Source organism: Dreissena polymorpha, chromosome 4, assembly GCF_020536995.1.
Source record: "Dreissena polymorpha isolate Duluth1 chromosome 4, UMN_Dpol_1.0, whole genome shotgun sequence".
NCBI classification, from domain to species: domain Eukaryota; kingdom Metazoa; phylum Mollusca; class Bivalvia; order Myida; family Dreissenidae; genus Dreissena; species Dreissena polymorpha.
In genome coordinates, this window is record NC_068358.1 from 36,415,400 (window position 1) to 36,430,748 (window position 15,349).

General features: G+C 34.7%; 2 protein-coding genes across 2 annotated transcripts in view; one reads left to right on the top strand and one right to left on the bottom strand.

Annotated features, from left to right (window-relative positions):
- LOC127879383 (FRAS1-related extracellular matrix protein 2-like) overlaps window positions 1-15,349 on the bottom strand; it is a 326,727-nt gene that overhangs the window by 24,310 nt on the left and 287,068 nt on the right. The gene's annotated exons all lie outside the window — the stretch shown is intronic.
- On the top strand, window positions 899-15,084 carry LOC127879388 (uncharacterized). Its single transcript, XM_052426172.1, has 4 exons — window positions 899-1,027; window positions 13,483-13,583; window positions 13,950-14,084; window positions 14,600-15,084. The coding sequence occupies exons 1-4, from the start codon at window positions 1,012-1,014 to the stop codon at window positions 14,792-14,794; spliced, it is 447 nt and encodes a 148-aa protein (XP_052282132.1). The 5' UTR covers window positions 899-1,011; the 3' UTR covers window positions 14,795-15,084.

The following is a 15,349-nucleotide window of genomic DNA, read 5'->3' on the forward strand; positions in this document are numbered from 1 at the left end:
CCACAACTTACCATTTCGGACAACACTAACTAAAACTGACCATTTGATGGATGTCGACCTGATGGGTAATCTAGATATCTAGATCGAACCTTCAAGTCTTACCGGTAGTCATTTTTACTTCAACTTTTTATTTTTAATATGTCTTACAAAGATTTGCGACATGTATCGTTAATGTTGCGACATATATCGGCGGTTTAAATTTTTGCGACATTTATCGTTAAAGTTGCGACTTATATCGTCTGTAGGATTTGCAACATGTATCGTGCCTTGCGACATTTATCGTCAACGTTGCGATAAATCCCGTAGCCTACGACATATAAAAGGCGATACGACATTTAACGGCGCTACACGGTGTCCACGCCTCTGAACTCGATATCACGCCATGGTTGATGTCAGTGTAATCTCATGCGACTTTGGGTACATCCTGGTGAGAGAACCTCGACGGCTAGTTCAATATTGAACACGATTTGCAGTGGTTCAAATAAGTTTTATTTCCCTTTATAACAAACTTGTGATCTTGCTTGTGAGTCTTATCAACTCATTTAGTTAGCATGAATAGATGGAACCTCGATGGGTCGTTAAAGCTGGAAACACTATTACTTACTCTCTTCAGGCGGATATAGCAAACTACATTTTTCAAATGCTTCTAATGTTAATTGTTTGATTGCTATTGTATTTAAGACATTTATTATATTGTTTAATTGTACAATCGGGAAATCGTGCAGACAAAGGCAACATATTTCAATGAGGAAGTCCTGTATAAATGCCAAGCCATAGATAAAATACTTAATGAGAACGTTCGTTATAGCAATAGCAACTTTACAGGTTATTATTTACATATCATATCCCCAGTTCATTCAATCCATGCATTGAGCACAAAAGCTTTTTATGGCCAGTCAAGCAAGAAATAACAGTTCAGCCAATCGCTAAGAAGATATACACACCATTGATTTCGCATGCATTTGGATTGAGCAACTTTGTTAACGCTGTAAATCGTATGCTTTATTTACCATGTCGGATGCAGCAGGTAAGCATTGACAATTTGTTATTTATTTTGTTGTTATCGTGCTGATTTTGTTAACTTGCCTGTATTTACTTACTTCATGATATATAAACATAGATGTTTAGACATTATCGGATCGGATGAACTCATTATCAAAACATTATGATTGTTTTTAAACGTTTTTACAACATTGTTGCTTTTTTAGGGTCTCTCTATTACAATTAACCTTCGTATGCCAAATTTTGTGATTGGAAGTTTTTATAAAGCATATAGTATTGGGCAGTGTTTATGGATCTTTAACTGCACCACCTGAATATTCCGCAGCTTTCATGACAAGAGCAAGGACAAAACGTTCCATCAAGCGTTAATAAGCTATGTAGGAAATTGATTGAGCATAAATTTGGATTGAACATTATTTTTTATTAACATTTTAATCATTTGTTTAATGTCCATGTCGAATAAAGCAGGTACGCATTAACATTTTACTGTTTTTGACGGTGGGCTAATCGAAGTAGTTTTCTACATGTTAATTTACTCACGTGCTTATTGCCAAACATAGATAATGAAAATTTAACAACTTAATCATTGTCAGATCATTTGAAATATGTTATGGTAGCTATTTTTGTGCTATCATTCGTTTTAAAGGCAATTGCGATTTTAAATATTGTACCCTTCAGAATTCGTGTTACAATTATTGTGAGCTTTATACCGTCTGTATTTGTTACGTTTACAATTAGATCTGAAACGGGAATTCTCCAGTCGTGGATTGGATATAACTGCGCAATTGTGTGACTCACTAGTCGGTTAAATTTACACATGGTAGATTACACAGCTTGATCATTTTGTGATTGCCTCATATCTCAAAGTGCGCATATTTGTCAATTTTTGAAACATGTACATTACATTTTATTTTTTATGCTATTTTTTTAGGTTGTTTATTGTTGCTGCTTTTTTGGTTATTCTGTTGAGAAAGACAACAAATTTTAAGGACAGTGTTTGACTACACATGTTTCGATTTCGGATATTGGCATGTCATTTCATTCATTGATTAAACTTAGTAAAAATACCATTGCATATCCGAATATTATGCAAGTGGTTTATAAGTTGTGAAAAAAATACGCTTGCGTTTGTTTCTGAGAGAACACAGCGCATTAGTTTTTTTGTTTTTATTGATTTCCAAGAAACGATCTATGTTGTAATTAGTTTTAAAATAACGATATCATTAACAAGAAATATCTTTAAAAAGATATACGGCGTTGATGTAGTGTTTGCGACCAGTGAAAGGAGATGGAATGAAGCGACCATGTATTTTAATGAAGGTAGTGAGTGATTATAAGATAATATATTTTAATGTATTAACAAATAAAAATGAAGAACAAGAAGAGGTGAAATTGTATGTTTTATTGTCAATAAGTATTGTAATGACTAGGTTTTCATAATTGAACGAGCAATACATTAGTTTCAATAGGAAAAGAAAACATATTCGCCACTGAAATACTATTAACATAATTTTGGAATGAAATAAAAGATAATGTGTTATAATGTGTACAGATGTTAGTAGAATGTAAACATAAAAGACTCAATATTGCAAGCATCATAGTGATATGAACTTTTTTGCAGAAAAACAGAACTTTATTTAAAAAATTAACAAAACAAAGTACAAAGAAACATATTTACACTTATAAACGCAAATATGGATTATGCTTAATCAAAGACAGATATATTTCCAACACCTATATATTTCCTTAGTATCGCGGGCTTCCGCCCCCAAAACCCCCGCTTTGTCGATAGTGGTAAACAACTGCGTACCGGTAAAGTGCAATCTAGCCTGTTTTTGTAGTATTTAGTGTGGCCGCTACGGCATGTAAACCAATGTTGAAGGTGATTTTTGTATTATTAGCCAATGCACAATTCGGGTTTATTAATTTCGGACCTATCTTGAATGAAGGTCATCTAACCATAAAGTTGAAAACTGATCAAACAATACCGTGTCCACCAGGTTACTCTTTTCGCTAAAAATAATTATTCATATATAATTTCTAACCCTAGTCTACAGATGTCAGTTTGCCTACAACAATGAAAATATTTAAAACTTGTTATGTTGGATAAAAGTATCAAACTGTAGTGTTAGAATGCGTAGACACACATACAACAATATCCGGGAAAAGTTTAAACTAACTCAGAACTTTACATATCTTTAGAAATTATATTAATTCATATAATGAAAATTGGCTACGAGGTTTAAAAGAAACAGAATAGAATAATATAAAAGGGCACTATGTATTAATATGAAGGCTTATATTTTCTGGCTTCTTTCATGTCGTATTCAACGCAGTTTTCCTCAATCAAAATATATACTTCTTACATCCGGATTATTTTCACACGATGATTAATACTTGTAGGCATTAACACGTTGGCTTATTTTGCAATTGATAAATGCTGATAACTTTGTTTACAAAACTTTGGTTCAATACAAGTTGCTCAATGTACATAATTTCTAGAATGTATCGACCGCATGGTCGATAATACAGGTCATTCTTAATCTAAATATCGTATCATACCAATCGGGAATCCTCGGACAATTCCGCCATAACGGCGATCGTAGCCCACTGTCTGAAGCGTTCAGATTGGTAGCATACTTGCAGCGGTTACCTCCCTGCCGGGAATACATTCAATTACAGACCGGGATTTTATATTTTAGATGTGTTACGTCGCCTAATTTTAATAATGCGAATCAATTCGAACCCTCTATTTAAAAAAAGCTATTTAGTTTTGGTTTAAAGTGAACATTGGTAAAGAAAATTATTAACAATACTATTGTAATACCGCCATCGCGTAGTGGCATGAATTTGATAAAAGCTGTTTTTGGAACAAGTGATTTTTCTGCTGGAGGTAAGGCCAGAATTTTTTAACAAGAGCACCGCCTTGCGGGTGCAGACCCCTCATCTATTTTTCTTTTTAAAGGTGTAGGGACCTATCTCAATTTCAATCACAAAGGATGGAGGGGTGGAGTGGAGAGGGGTGTATAGTGTGGGGGTGTGGTCATTTATTACATAATCTTCCAAAAATGCCAAAAAAATGGGGGGGGGATTCTTGGGTGGGATGGTTGGACGGTATTTCAAAAATAAAATAATAAAAATAAATATTTGTGTTTTTTAACCATGTTTGAAAAAAACAAGAGATGTGTTTGTCAGAAACACAATGCCCCCTATTGCCCCGCTTTGAAATTATTATTTATTTTTTACCTTTGACCTTGAAGGATGACCTTGACCTTGAACTTCCACCACTCAAAATGTGCAGCTTTATGAGAAGGCCGCTTTGAAATATTTTTTTGACCTTTGACCTTGAAAGATGACCTTGACCTTGAAGGATGACCTTGAACTTTCACCACTCAAAATGTGCAGCTTCATGATAACGCCGCTTTGAAATTATTATTATTTTGACCTTTGACCTTGAAGGATGACCTTGACCTTGAAGAATGACCTTGACCTTGAACTTCCACCACTCAAAATGTGCAGCTTCATGAGAACGCCGCTTTGATTTTTTTTTACCATTGACCTTGAAGGATGACCTTGACCTTGAAGGATGACCTTGACCTTGAACTTCCACCACTCAAAATGTGCAGCTTCATGAGAACGCCGCTTTGATTTTTTTAATAATTTTTTTGACCTTGAAGGATTACCTTGACCTTGAACTTCCACCACTCAAAATGTGCAGCTTCATGATAACGCCACTTTGATTTTTTTATATTTAGTTTGACCTTTGACCATGAAGGATGACCTTGACCTTGAAGGATGACCTTGACCTTGAACCTACACCACACAAAATGTGCAGCTTCATGATAACGCCGCTTTGATTTTTTTTTTACCTTTGACCTCTAAGGATGGCCTTGACCTTGAAGAATGACCTTGACCTTGAACTTCCACCACTCAAAATGTGCAGCTTCATGATAATGCCGCTTTGAAATTTTTTGTTTTTTGACCTTGAAGGATGACCTTGAACTTCCACCACTCAAAATGTGTAGCTTCATGAGAACGCCGCTTTGAATTTATTTTATTTTTTGACCTTTAAGGATGACCTTGAAGGATGACCTTGACCTTCCACCACTCAAAGTGTGCAGCTTCATGAGAAACACATGCATGCCAAATATCAAGTTGCTATCTTCAATATTAAAAAGTTATGGCCAATGTTAAAGTTTTCAGACGGACAGACACCATATATTTGACATTTGACCTTGAAGGATGACCTTCACCTTCACCTTTCACCACTCAAAATGTTCAGCTCCATGAGATACACATGCATGCCAAATATCAAGTTGCTATCTTCAATATTTACAAGGGCTGTTTGTAAAACATGCATGCCCCCCATATGGGCTGTCAGTTGTAGTGGCAGCCATTGTGTGAATACGTTTTTTGTCACTGTGACCTTGACCTTTGACCTAGTGACCTGACAATCAATACGGGTCATCTGTGAGTCATGATCAATGTACCTATGAAGTTTCATTATCCTAGGGGTAAGCTTTCTTGAGATATTGTCCGGAAACCATTTTACTGTGTCAAGTCACTGTGACCTTGACCTTTGACCTAGTGACCTGAAAGTCAATAGGGGTCATCTGCCAGTCATGATCAATGTACCTATGCTAGGCGTAAGCGTTCTAGAGTTATCATCCGGAAACCATTTTTCTAAGTTGAGTCACCATCACCTTGACCTTTGACCTAGTGACCTGAAAATAAATAGGGGTCATCTGCGAGTCATGATCAATGTACCTATGAAGTTTCATGATCCTAGGCATAAGCGTTCTTGAGTTTTCATCCGGAAACCATTTTACTATTTCGGGTCACCGTGACTTTGACCTTTGACCTAGTGAACTGAAAATCAATAGGGGTCATCTGCGAGTGACCTGAAAATCAATAGGGGTCATCTGCGAGTCATGATCAATGTACCTATGAAGTTTCATGATCCTAGGCATAAGCGTTTTTGAGTTATCATCTGGAAACCATTTAACTATTTCGGGTCACAGTGACACTGACCTTTGACCTAGTGACCTCAAAATCAATAGGGGTCATTTGCCAGTCATGATCAATGTACCTATGAAGTTTCGTGATCCTAGGCATAAGCGTTCTTGAGTTATCATCCGGAAACCATTTTACTATTTCGGGTCACCGTGACCTTGACCTTTGACCTAATGACCTGAAAATCGATAGGGGTTATCTGCGAGTCATGGTCAATGTACCTATGAAGTTTCATGATCCTAGGCATAAGCGTTCTTGAGTTATCATCCGGAAACCATTTTACTATTTCGGGTCATCATGACCTTGACCTTTGACCTAGTGACCTCAAAATCAATAGGGGTCATCTGTGAGTCATGATCAATGTACCTATGAAGTTTCATGATCCTAGGCCTAAGTTTTCTAAGTTTTCATCCGGAAACCATCTGGTGGATGGACATACGGACTGACATACGGAACGACATGTGTAAAACAATATATGCCCTCTTCTTCGAAGAGGGGCATAAAAATAATATTTTAAAGGAGAACTGTATACTCATGACCTTTGACCTTGAGCTGCAACTTTTCACTAAGGAGCATTGGGTTAATGAGTGACACATGGTCAGGTTGGGAAAGATATTAAGTAATATTAAAATTCTTCCAGGCATGTTTATGTTACAAATCAGACACTTTAACCTAGAGCATGGAAGTTTTTGGATACACATGTTCTGGTAGTCAGGGAAGATTAAATATGAACTGACATTAAAATCCTTCTAGGAATGCAAACATTACAGAGATGATATTAATTTCAGACAGAATACTCACACATGCACACACCAGAACGCAGGCAAAGATGGACAGTGTGACTAATATACGCCCTCCTTCAGGGGCCTAAACATGCCCAAATATGTGAACAAGTCCCTTTAATTGCTGATCACAAGTGGATTTTACATATAAAGTTTCAGATATGGTTCTCATATTTCAACTATTTTCAACTTACTTGTCAAAGGCTTTGAGTGACTTATCAGGTATGATATGAAAGCAATTCAATGGATTATAGATCTTTTCAAATTGCCTGACACTACACTCACACAAAGAGATTTGCGGAGCGATTATATCTAATTAATATATTACAATTTACAGGTATTCACTGGGTAGGATTATTTCATTGTAGGAGCTATTGAAGCAATGGTACTGAATACATTTTTTAAAGTCATAATTAGACCAAAAAACATTTTAAGGTATAGCATTTCCATTTTAATTATTCAAGTGCGTTATCAATTCAAATGATCAATTAAGCAATGTCAATTTTGTGCCATAAGTACATGTATAGTCAAGAGAAATATGTTAATAGATCTGTTATTCAGCTTTTAAACATTTCTTTAACATTCCAACAGACCTATGTTAAATGAATATACTCTATGGATCATTTCTGTTTTGCAAAATTCTTTTTAAGCTATTGAGTTGGTCATAAGTGATAGATTATCTTACGCAACTAAATTTCTTAATTTAATAATCATACTTCAAATATTTATATATAAACTATTAACTGATACTGACATTAAATGATCGCGTTAACAATTATGTATCAATGTAAAGTTTTTTATGTATTGAAAGATGTAAAGTCAATCTGGCGCGGCTTCTTTACAATATACACCAATCAAGGACATACATGTATATAAGAAGTAAATTTGTTAAATTTATATCCCCACAAAAAAAGTTTGTTTATGAATGGTTGCTAATCTCTTGATATACAGTATTATCCTAAAACAACATAATTAAGTGTAGGGTAATTGTTTTCATGCATTGAAATTGTCCTTATTGATTTCTAAACACACTTGGAGTTTCATTTTTAAATCTTGTATCATATCTGAAATATAGCCCTGAAAAGTTACATTATACAAACACAGTCAATAACTCTCATTTAAGAAAGTGAAGGGTTATGGTTCTTGTGCATAGCACTTTTAATTGATATCAACAAACAGTGACACATGAAAGTTCATGTTAAAATAGTGTACCATATCTTAGATATAGTCCTGAAAAGGCACATCATACAAAATTTACAAAGGGCAATACATGTAACTCCACCTAGTGACCTCAAAACCAATAGGGGTCATCTGCAAGTCATGATCAATCTACCCATGAAGTTTCATGATCCTAGGCGTATGCATTCTTGAGTTATCATTCAAAAACCATTTTACTATTTTTTCTGGTCACCGTGACCTTGACCTTTGACCTAGTGACCTCAAAATCAATAGGGGTCATCTGCGAGTCATGATCAATGTACCTATGTAGTTTCATGATCCTAGGCCCAAGCATTCTTGAGTTATCGTCTGACAACCACCTGGTGGACGGACCGACCGACAGACCAACCGACAGACCGACCGACATGAGCAAAGCAATATACCCCCTCTTCTTCGAAGGGGGGCATAAAAAAGTTATGGCCAATGTTGATGTTTTCGGATGGACAGACACCATAAATTTGACATATGACCTTGACCTTTCCCCACTCAAAATGTGCAGCTCCATGAGATACACTTGCATGCCAATTATCAAGTTGCTTTCTTAAAAAGTGAAAAAGTTATGGTCAATGTTAAAGTTTTTTTCGGACTGACAGACAGACTGACTGACATACTGACGGACAGTTCAACTGCTATATGCCACCCTACTGGGGGCATAAAAATTATTTTTTTGGGGTGGGGGTTGGGGGGGGGTATAGTGTGAGGGTGTGGTGTTTATTAGATGATCTTTAATTAAAAAAAAATTCAAGTATAAAGGGCCCATAATTCCATCAAAATGCCAGTCAGAGTTACATAACTTTGCCTGCACAGTCCCCTTACGATAGTTAGTAAGTGTTGCAAGTATGAAAGCAATGGCTTTGATACTTTAGGAAAAAAGTGGACCTAAACACAAAACTTAACCAAATTTTCAATTTTCTAAGTATAAAAAGGGCACATAATTCCATCAAAATGCCAGTCAGAGTTACATAACTTTGCCTGCACAGTCCCCTTACTATAGTTAGTAAGTGTTGCCAGTATGAAAGCAATGGCTTTGATACTTTAGGAAAAAAGTGGACCTAAACACAAAACTTAACAAAATTTTCAATTTTCTAAGTATAAAAAGGGCACATAATTCCGTCAAAATGCCAGTCAGAGTTACATAACTTTGCCTGCACAGTCCCCTTATGATAGTTAGTAAGTGTTGCAAGTATGAAAGCAATAGCTTTGATACTTAAGGAATAAAATGGACCTAAACACAAAACTTAACCAAAATTTTCAATTTTCTAAGTATAAAAAGGGCACATAATTCTGTTAAAATGCAAGCAAGAATTATCTCACTTTGCCTGCCCAGTCCCCTCATGATAGTAAGTAAGTGTACCAAGTTTAAATGCAATAGCATTGATACTTTATGAGAAAAGTGTACCTAAACGCAAAACTTAACCGGACGCCGACGCCAAGGTGATGACAATAGCTCATATTTTTTTTTCAAAAAATAGATGAGCTAATAAAATGATTTTCGGACCCGTCGACTCCAATTTTTGACGAAACTAAAAAAAAAAATTTTTTTTTTCGGATGCCAAAAGGTGGCTTTTAAACACGAAACGCTTGCCGGGCTTAGAAAAAGTTCAAATGAGTTATAAATCATCATAATAAACCCAGTTTTAATTACCCACATTAATACGCGAACCTTCTTCATCGTGTACATGTGCTGGAATTTACCAACAGCTACGCCATCATTGTTTGTGCAAGAAGTTGATGAACGCTACAACGCTTTCATCAGCAAAGTCTGCTAATTTCCCAATAATTATGCAACCGTCAAATAAAATCCTGAATGGAATCAATTTGTAAGTAAATATTTTATTATTTCTTTACAATTTTATAAAATTGATAGTATTAAAATGATTAACAAGAAATATCTTTAAAAAAGATATACGGCGTAAATAGTTTAATGAATGAGATCAAGGATAGCGAATGTCTTTTTCTGTGCAGTTCTTAGCTGCATCACACGCAGTACGGGATGTTACGGGGAGTTTTCGCGGCTTATTTTACATTATAACATATTGCTGGTCATAAACCTATAGATACAAAACAGAAAACCAAAAGAAGAATGGAAGTGAAATTTAAACATATGAGTCAACCGGCCACACGAGAAGTATCCGTATTTATAGGCGCGTTCTTCGAACAAACCTGTTTTAGTGGTTTGTCGGGCATTGCTATTTGATTCGATTATTAACAGTATCAATTATCATCGTGCTAATGCTTAAAGTGATTTTATGGGCATTTTGCACTGTTGAATTGAGCTGACAAGAATTAACAGGTCAAAATAGTTAGTTAAAATGTGGTTACTGATTAATTATCTGCAACTCACCTTGCTACCAATTGTTTATAAAAATATATTTTATATTCGATATTCTTACGTGACCCACCCAGTCCTGTAAGCTGAAATGATCCGTAAAACAATTTCGTGTCTTTGTGTCGTATGAACAAATCTGCACTCAAACTAAATTTAGGTTCAACTCGTAAACGCATGATCAGTTGTCAAACGAAAGTACGGTTGATATTCAAATGCATTATTTTTCTCTTTCTGGTATATTGTTTTAGTATGATGATGCTGCATTAATTAATATAAGTGTATATGAAGTAGAAACATCAAAAATAATCAACGGTTGCGATAGACACCTATAAACTGTTACATGCTCATAATATCCCTTTAGTACATTAAGCAATATGGACGAATAATTATTGTTAAATTTATCAACAATAATATTTATCATTGTATTGTTGAAAACACATTAAGAATCTATTATTTACATACCATAATTATATTGCTGAATATCTTCATTTAACATATTTCTGGTCTAAAGAAAATTCCAGGTCACCTAGTTCACGGATAGCGTCTTTATTATATAATGATTATTTTACTGGCCGCCAACTCCGGTGATGACCTGTATATAAACTCTGAATGTCCGCGAATTGACCCGATATACCTCGCGGGTTGAAATGCAATGCTTTAAAGTGAGGTCTCGCTTCGATTGCTCTTTATACTTTTACATGTTAACATGTTGACAGGAATAAGGAAGTAAGTACTAAATATGAGAACATAGCCTTTTAAGTATAAACGCTCTTGCGCTGGTAATACTCTGAAAATAAAAGGTGTACGCACAAACTGTATTGATGTCGAGAATTGAGTGTAAAACTGTTCTATCTATTAAGCCTTTTCATTCGAGATAAAATTGTTTCATACAGTAAAACAGTGTTACAAAGACGCGGATATGTTTCCAATGTTCTGGTGGTATACTCAAATCAGCCAATGAATAAATGAAGTGTATTCATTCGTACCTAGCCGCGGGAAATTTTATTGGAATTTTATTGGACACTTACAAAGGTCAGGCTAAGGTGAAAAGCTGGCTTAATACAGCTTACGCCGAAAAAATATTATGAAAGCAATAAGAAAAGAACGATTTTAATTTAACAGGTGCTCGAAATGCGAAACCCATTTACGCCTATCAACTTTAAACATTCCATATTTTACGCACAAATACGGTCATATTTTAGAGAATAAAATTTTATGTGTTGTTTAATGTAGTTGTAGTGACGAATTTGTGCATATAATATGTGTTTTTTCGTTATTTTCAATGGGTACGAAACTTTGGTTTTGTTCCGAACTGGTTCGTACCAAAAGTTCAAAAATCGCAAAATCAACAGTTTCTAAAACGATTTCAAACCATGAATGTCCAAATAAAATAGTCAAGTTTATGGGGGTTATTATCGGATTAACAGCTCCTTTATGACATTGAACTATCAATTATGTTATCCTGGGATAAACTGTCACGAAGATCAATAATTATAACGATTATTAGGGACGCTATTTCTTTAATCAATACCATGACAAAAACACATGTTAACTTGTTTCAACAGGCATTTGTGTTTAACAGTTCCATTATTAAAATGTTCTGGGTACGATATATTTTAATTAAGATACCAACTATTTCTGAAATCAAAAGTAGGTCCTTCACTTGATGTACTATATTTCGGATATGTTAAAATTCGGACATATATAAAGATAGTGACATTTATGTGTTGATTTGTTGTATATAGTTTGTACAAATATGTTTTGTGTTATTTCAGACAACAAGAATGGATGGTGGCAATTATCCTGGGTCTTTCTGTCAAGAAAAAGATGTGAAAAAATATTCATTTAATTGAACCGGGAAATCAACCACCACAACTAACAGAAAACCTTTTAACAAAAGGTGTTGTTTTAGAATTTGTGAAATTTCATAATAAACAGAAGTTGATGTATATCATGTCCAAATGACCAACTGTATAAACTGTTTAACAATTTGAATTGAGATGCTTTATTTTCTGATGTTTGATTTATTTTTCCGTTCAGATGATATATATTTGTGTGATTCTAGGTTTTAATAAATAATTCTGAAACATTTATGCAGCATACTGTTTCATTATTGTTAACGTTATTATATTATGTTGGTTATCTGGTTTATCAAGTGGAAAAAATGTTAGTTATATAAAAATAAAGCTTTTAATATTAAGACTTATGAAGGTACTTATTGTTATTTATGTATTAACATACTTCTCAGAGTAATAAAAATATAGTAAATACCATTATTCATTAATGTAGTAAGGTTCCTTAAATGATTGTCCTTATTGATCAAGTTTGAATTAAGGGCGGTTTACACACCGCGATAAAGTGGCGACAACTTTTTTTTCGGACAGTGAAACCCCTGAAAAGCGTTTTATTATGCTATTTGTATTTGTCTGCGGTATTGATTTTACTGGACAATAAACTATAAATGTTTCTTTTTAACCTCAATAGCTTATTGGTTGTTTGTGGAGATAAAGTATTTTTAATGCAACATATGGATTCCTTGTGAAAAAACCATCAAAAAATCACCAAAAAGTTTATTATAGACAAGTGAAAAGATTGCATAACTTTTGAACTTATATATATATATATATAGTTAAGATATTTTTAAAATTCAAATTAATTTAAAAACTGCACATCAAGACCTACAGTCTGATTATGATCATTTTGCACATCAACGTGTTTGAAAATAATCACTGTGGTTGCTTAGTAAAAAGAACTTCATACCATATCATTTTTAAAATGAGTGCATATTTGGTCACCCATCTTTTTTTCTTTTTTTTCCGTCCTCCTACCCGACACTTTTAGAAAAAAAATCCGAAAATCATTTAAATAAAAAATGTTGGCCTAATTAATACGTGCGCCTGTATTTATCTTAACTCCTCTATTTCCAAAAACTAATTCGTGTTTCTATAAACAAATCGGAATATTGAGCGCGCATCATAGAACGTTAAAATACAAGTAAAGAAAGTTTTTATTTAAGCGATATAGTATACCGGGTAATCGTATTGTGTTGATGTAATGATTGCCCGAATATGATATTCTAGTCAGGCATTATACACATCTCAAACTCTCCTTCTTGTTGGCTTTTTCCCCCTTACGAAGCCCCGCCTCAGACCCAGCCCGGGTATGGCTACGACCAGCAGTACGGGATGCCGAGGGTCCAGCAGTATGGTCCTCCTGTGATACAGAACCAGTCAACAGTCGTAAGTTACTATTGATAAAGGTATATCACGAAATCACCTTCAAACGGATGCAAATCATTTGCAATTTCAGAAACTTCTAACAAAGAGCATCTTTTTAAAATCGCATTACTGACGTTATTTTACGGTGGCTTTCAAAGATAAGAATTATTTTTCTTACAACTGGTTCACTTGTTTGCCCTTGTGGGTAATCGGATGCTCATTTTCTATTGAGAGAAGTTGGCCTGCGTACAGAAATTACTTTTACAAAATATCATTATTTAGTAACAATAGGTTAGGTTTAGGCCTAGGTAACGAAATATGTCCGATTGTGATATATCCATATACAGTTCAACTTACCTATCTTGAAAACTTCATAAACATTTTCAGATTGTAACTCAGCCTTTCCCGACCATGGGCGTCGTGGTGCAGCAACAACCCCCGGACTATACCGTGGCCGCGGTCCTCGTGTGCCTTTTCTGTTTCTTCCCAACTGGCGTGGCTGCTATCATCTTCGCGATGATGGTAAATGTAATGTTAAGTCGCGTAGGAGTGTTAGATTTCATGTACATGCATATGATAATATTACAAAATTCGAATAACTATACTGACATGGAAGTTCCACGATGGTCTGGTCATAATATGTAACGGAAAAGCACGGAAATTGCAAACACGTTGAATTGTCATTGTCATATTACTTGACAGCTCAATACAAAGTTATTGCCAGCGATACATTCAAGTTTTGATATAGGAAGAGCAGTTTCCTAGCCCTCGCCATTTTAACACAAACCATCATTACCCAAACCATCATGACCCATACATAAACATGCAATAAACGATTATATCGCTAGTGTGTAGTTCAATTCAAATGACCGCTTTTTTCGTTTACATTGCTAGAATTGTTCAAAATCCAAGAAAAGGCATACACCTTGTGTTAATTAAGTAGAAACAATTATATTAACAACAGTTAAAACAAAGAAACTAACTTGTTCTATCTGGTTTTCTGTATAAACTGTGTAACATTGTTTTAATTATCCCAGGCCTCCAGCCAGTGGAGCGCGGGTGAGTACCAGGAGGCCAGGCGGAGTTCGACGATTGCAAGGAACCTAGTGATCGCCAGTCTCGTCATCGGCATCCTCGCCTACGTCTTGATCATTGCTCTCTATTACGGGCTAGTTGTCTATGCGACCGATACACTCTCTGACCTCTCAACAGCTACTGAAAAATCTATCTAAACAAATCAACAATTGTGAACGAGACAATTTATTTAAGTGTTTGTTTCAATGCTATGTGACTTAATAGTATTGTAAGACAACAGCTACTAAAAAAGTTACTAATCAAGTCAACTATTGCGAACCAGAAAATTTATTTAAGTGTTGCCTTTGTATGTTTTGTGAGCAATCTTTTACATTTTTTAATGTTATATTTTGTTTATTATTCTGATTCTTTCTGCGAAACTCGTATAATTTATGTAATTTTTGTCTGTTTAATGTGTGTGAAGGAATAAAATAAGCCTTGTATCTTATTTCAGATTTATCATCAAAGTTACTTATAAAAATCGAATTATCAATTGTTTAGTGTCAAAAGACAGAAAAATACTTTATGCTACACAAATACACGAAATTTCAACAAAATAAACCTTACTCACTCATATAGCCTGAAGATATACAAGATAAGTATAACAAAATAATATTTCACGCGATTTCGAATAGTTACATCAATAAATACGACTCATAAAAAGCAGTCTACATGAGCATACTTCGATTTTTTTCATAAACATGGCAATGTGA

Coding starts and splice junctions, on each gene's coding strand:
- LOC127879388 (XM_052426172.1), top strand. Junction 13,584..13,949: donor TACAGAACCAGTCAACAGTC/GTAAGTTACTAT, acceptor AAACATTTTCAG/ATTGTAACTCAGCCTTTCCC. Junction 14,085..14,599: donor CTATCATCTTCGCGATGATG/GTAAATGTAATG, acceptor TAATTATCCCAG/GCCTCCAGCCAGTGGAGCGC.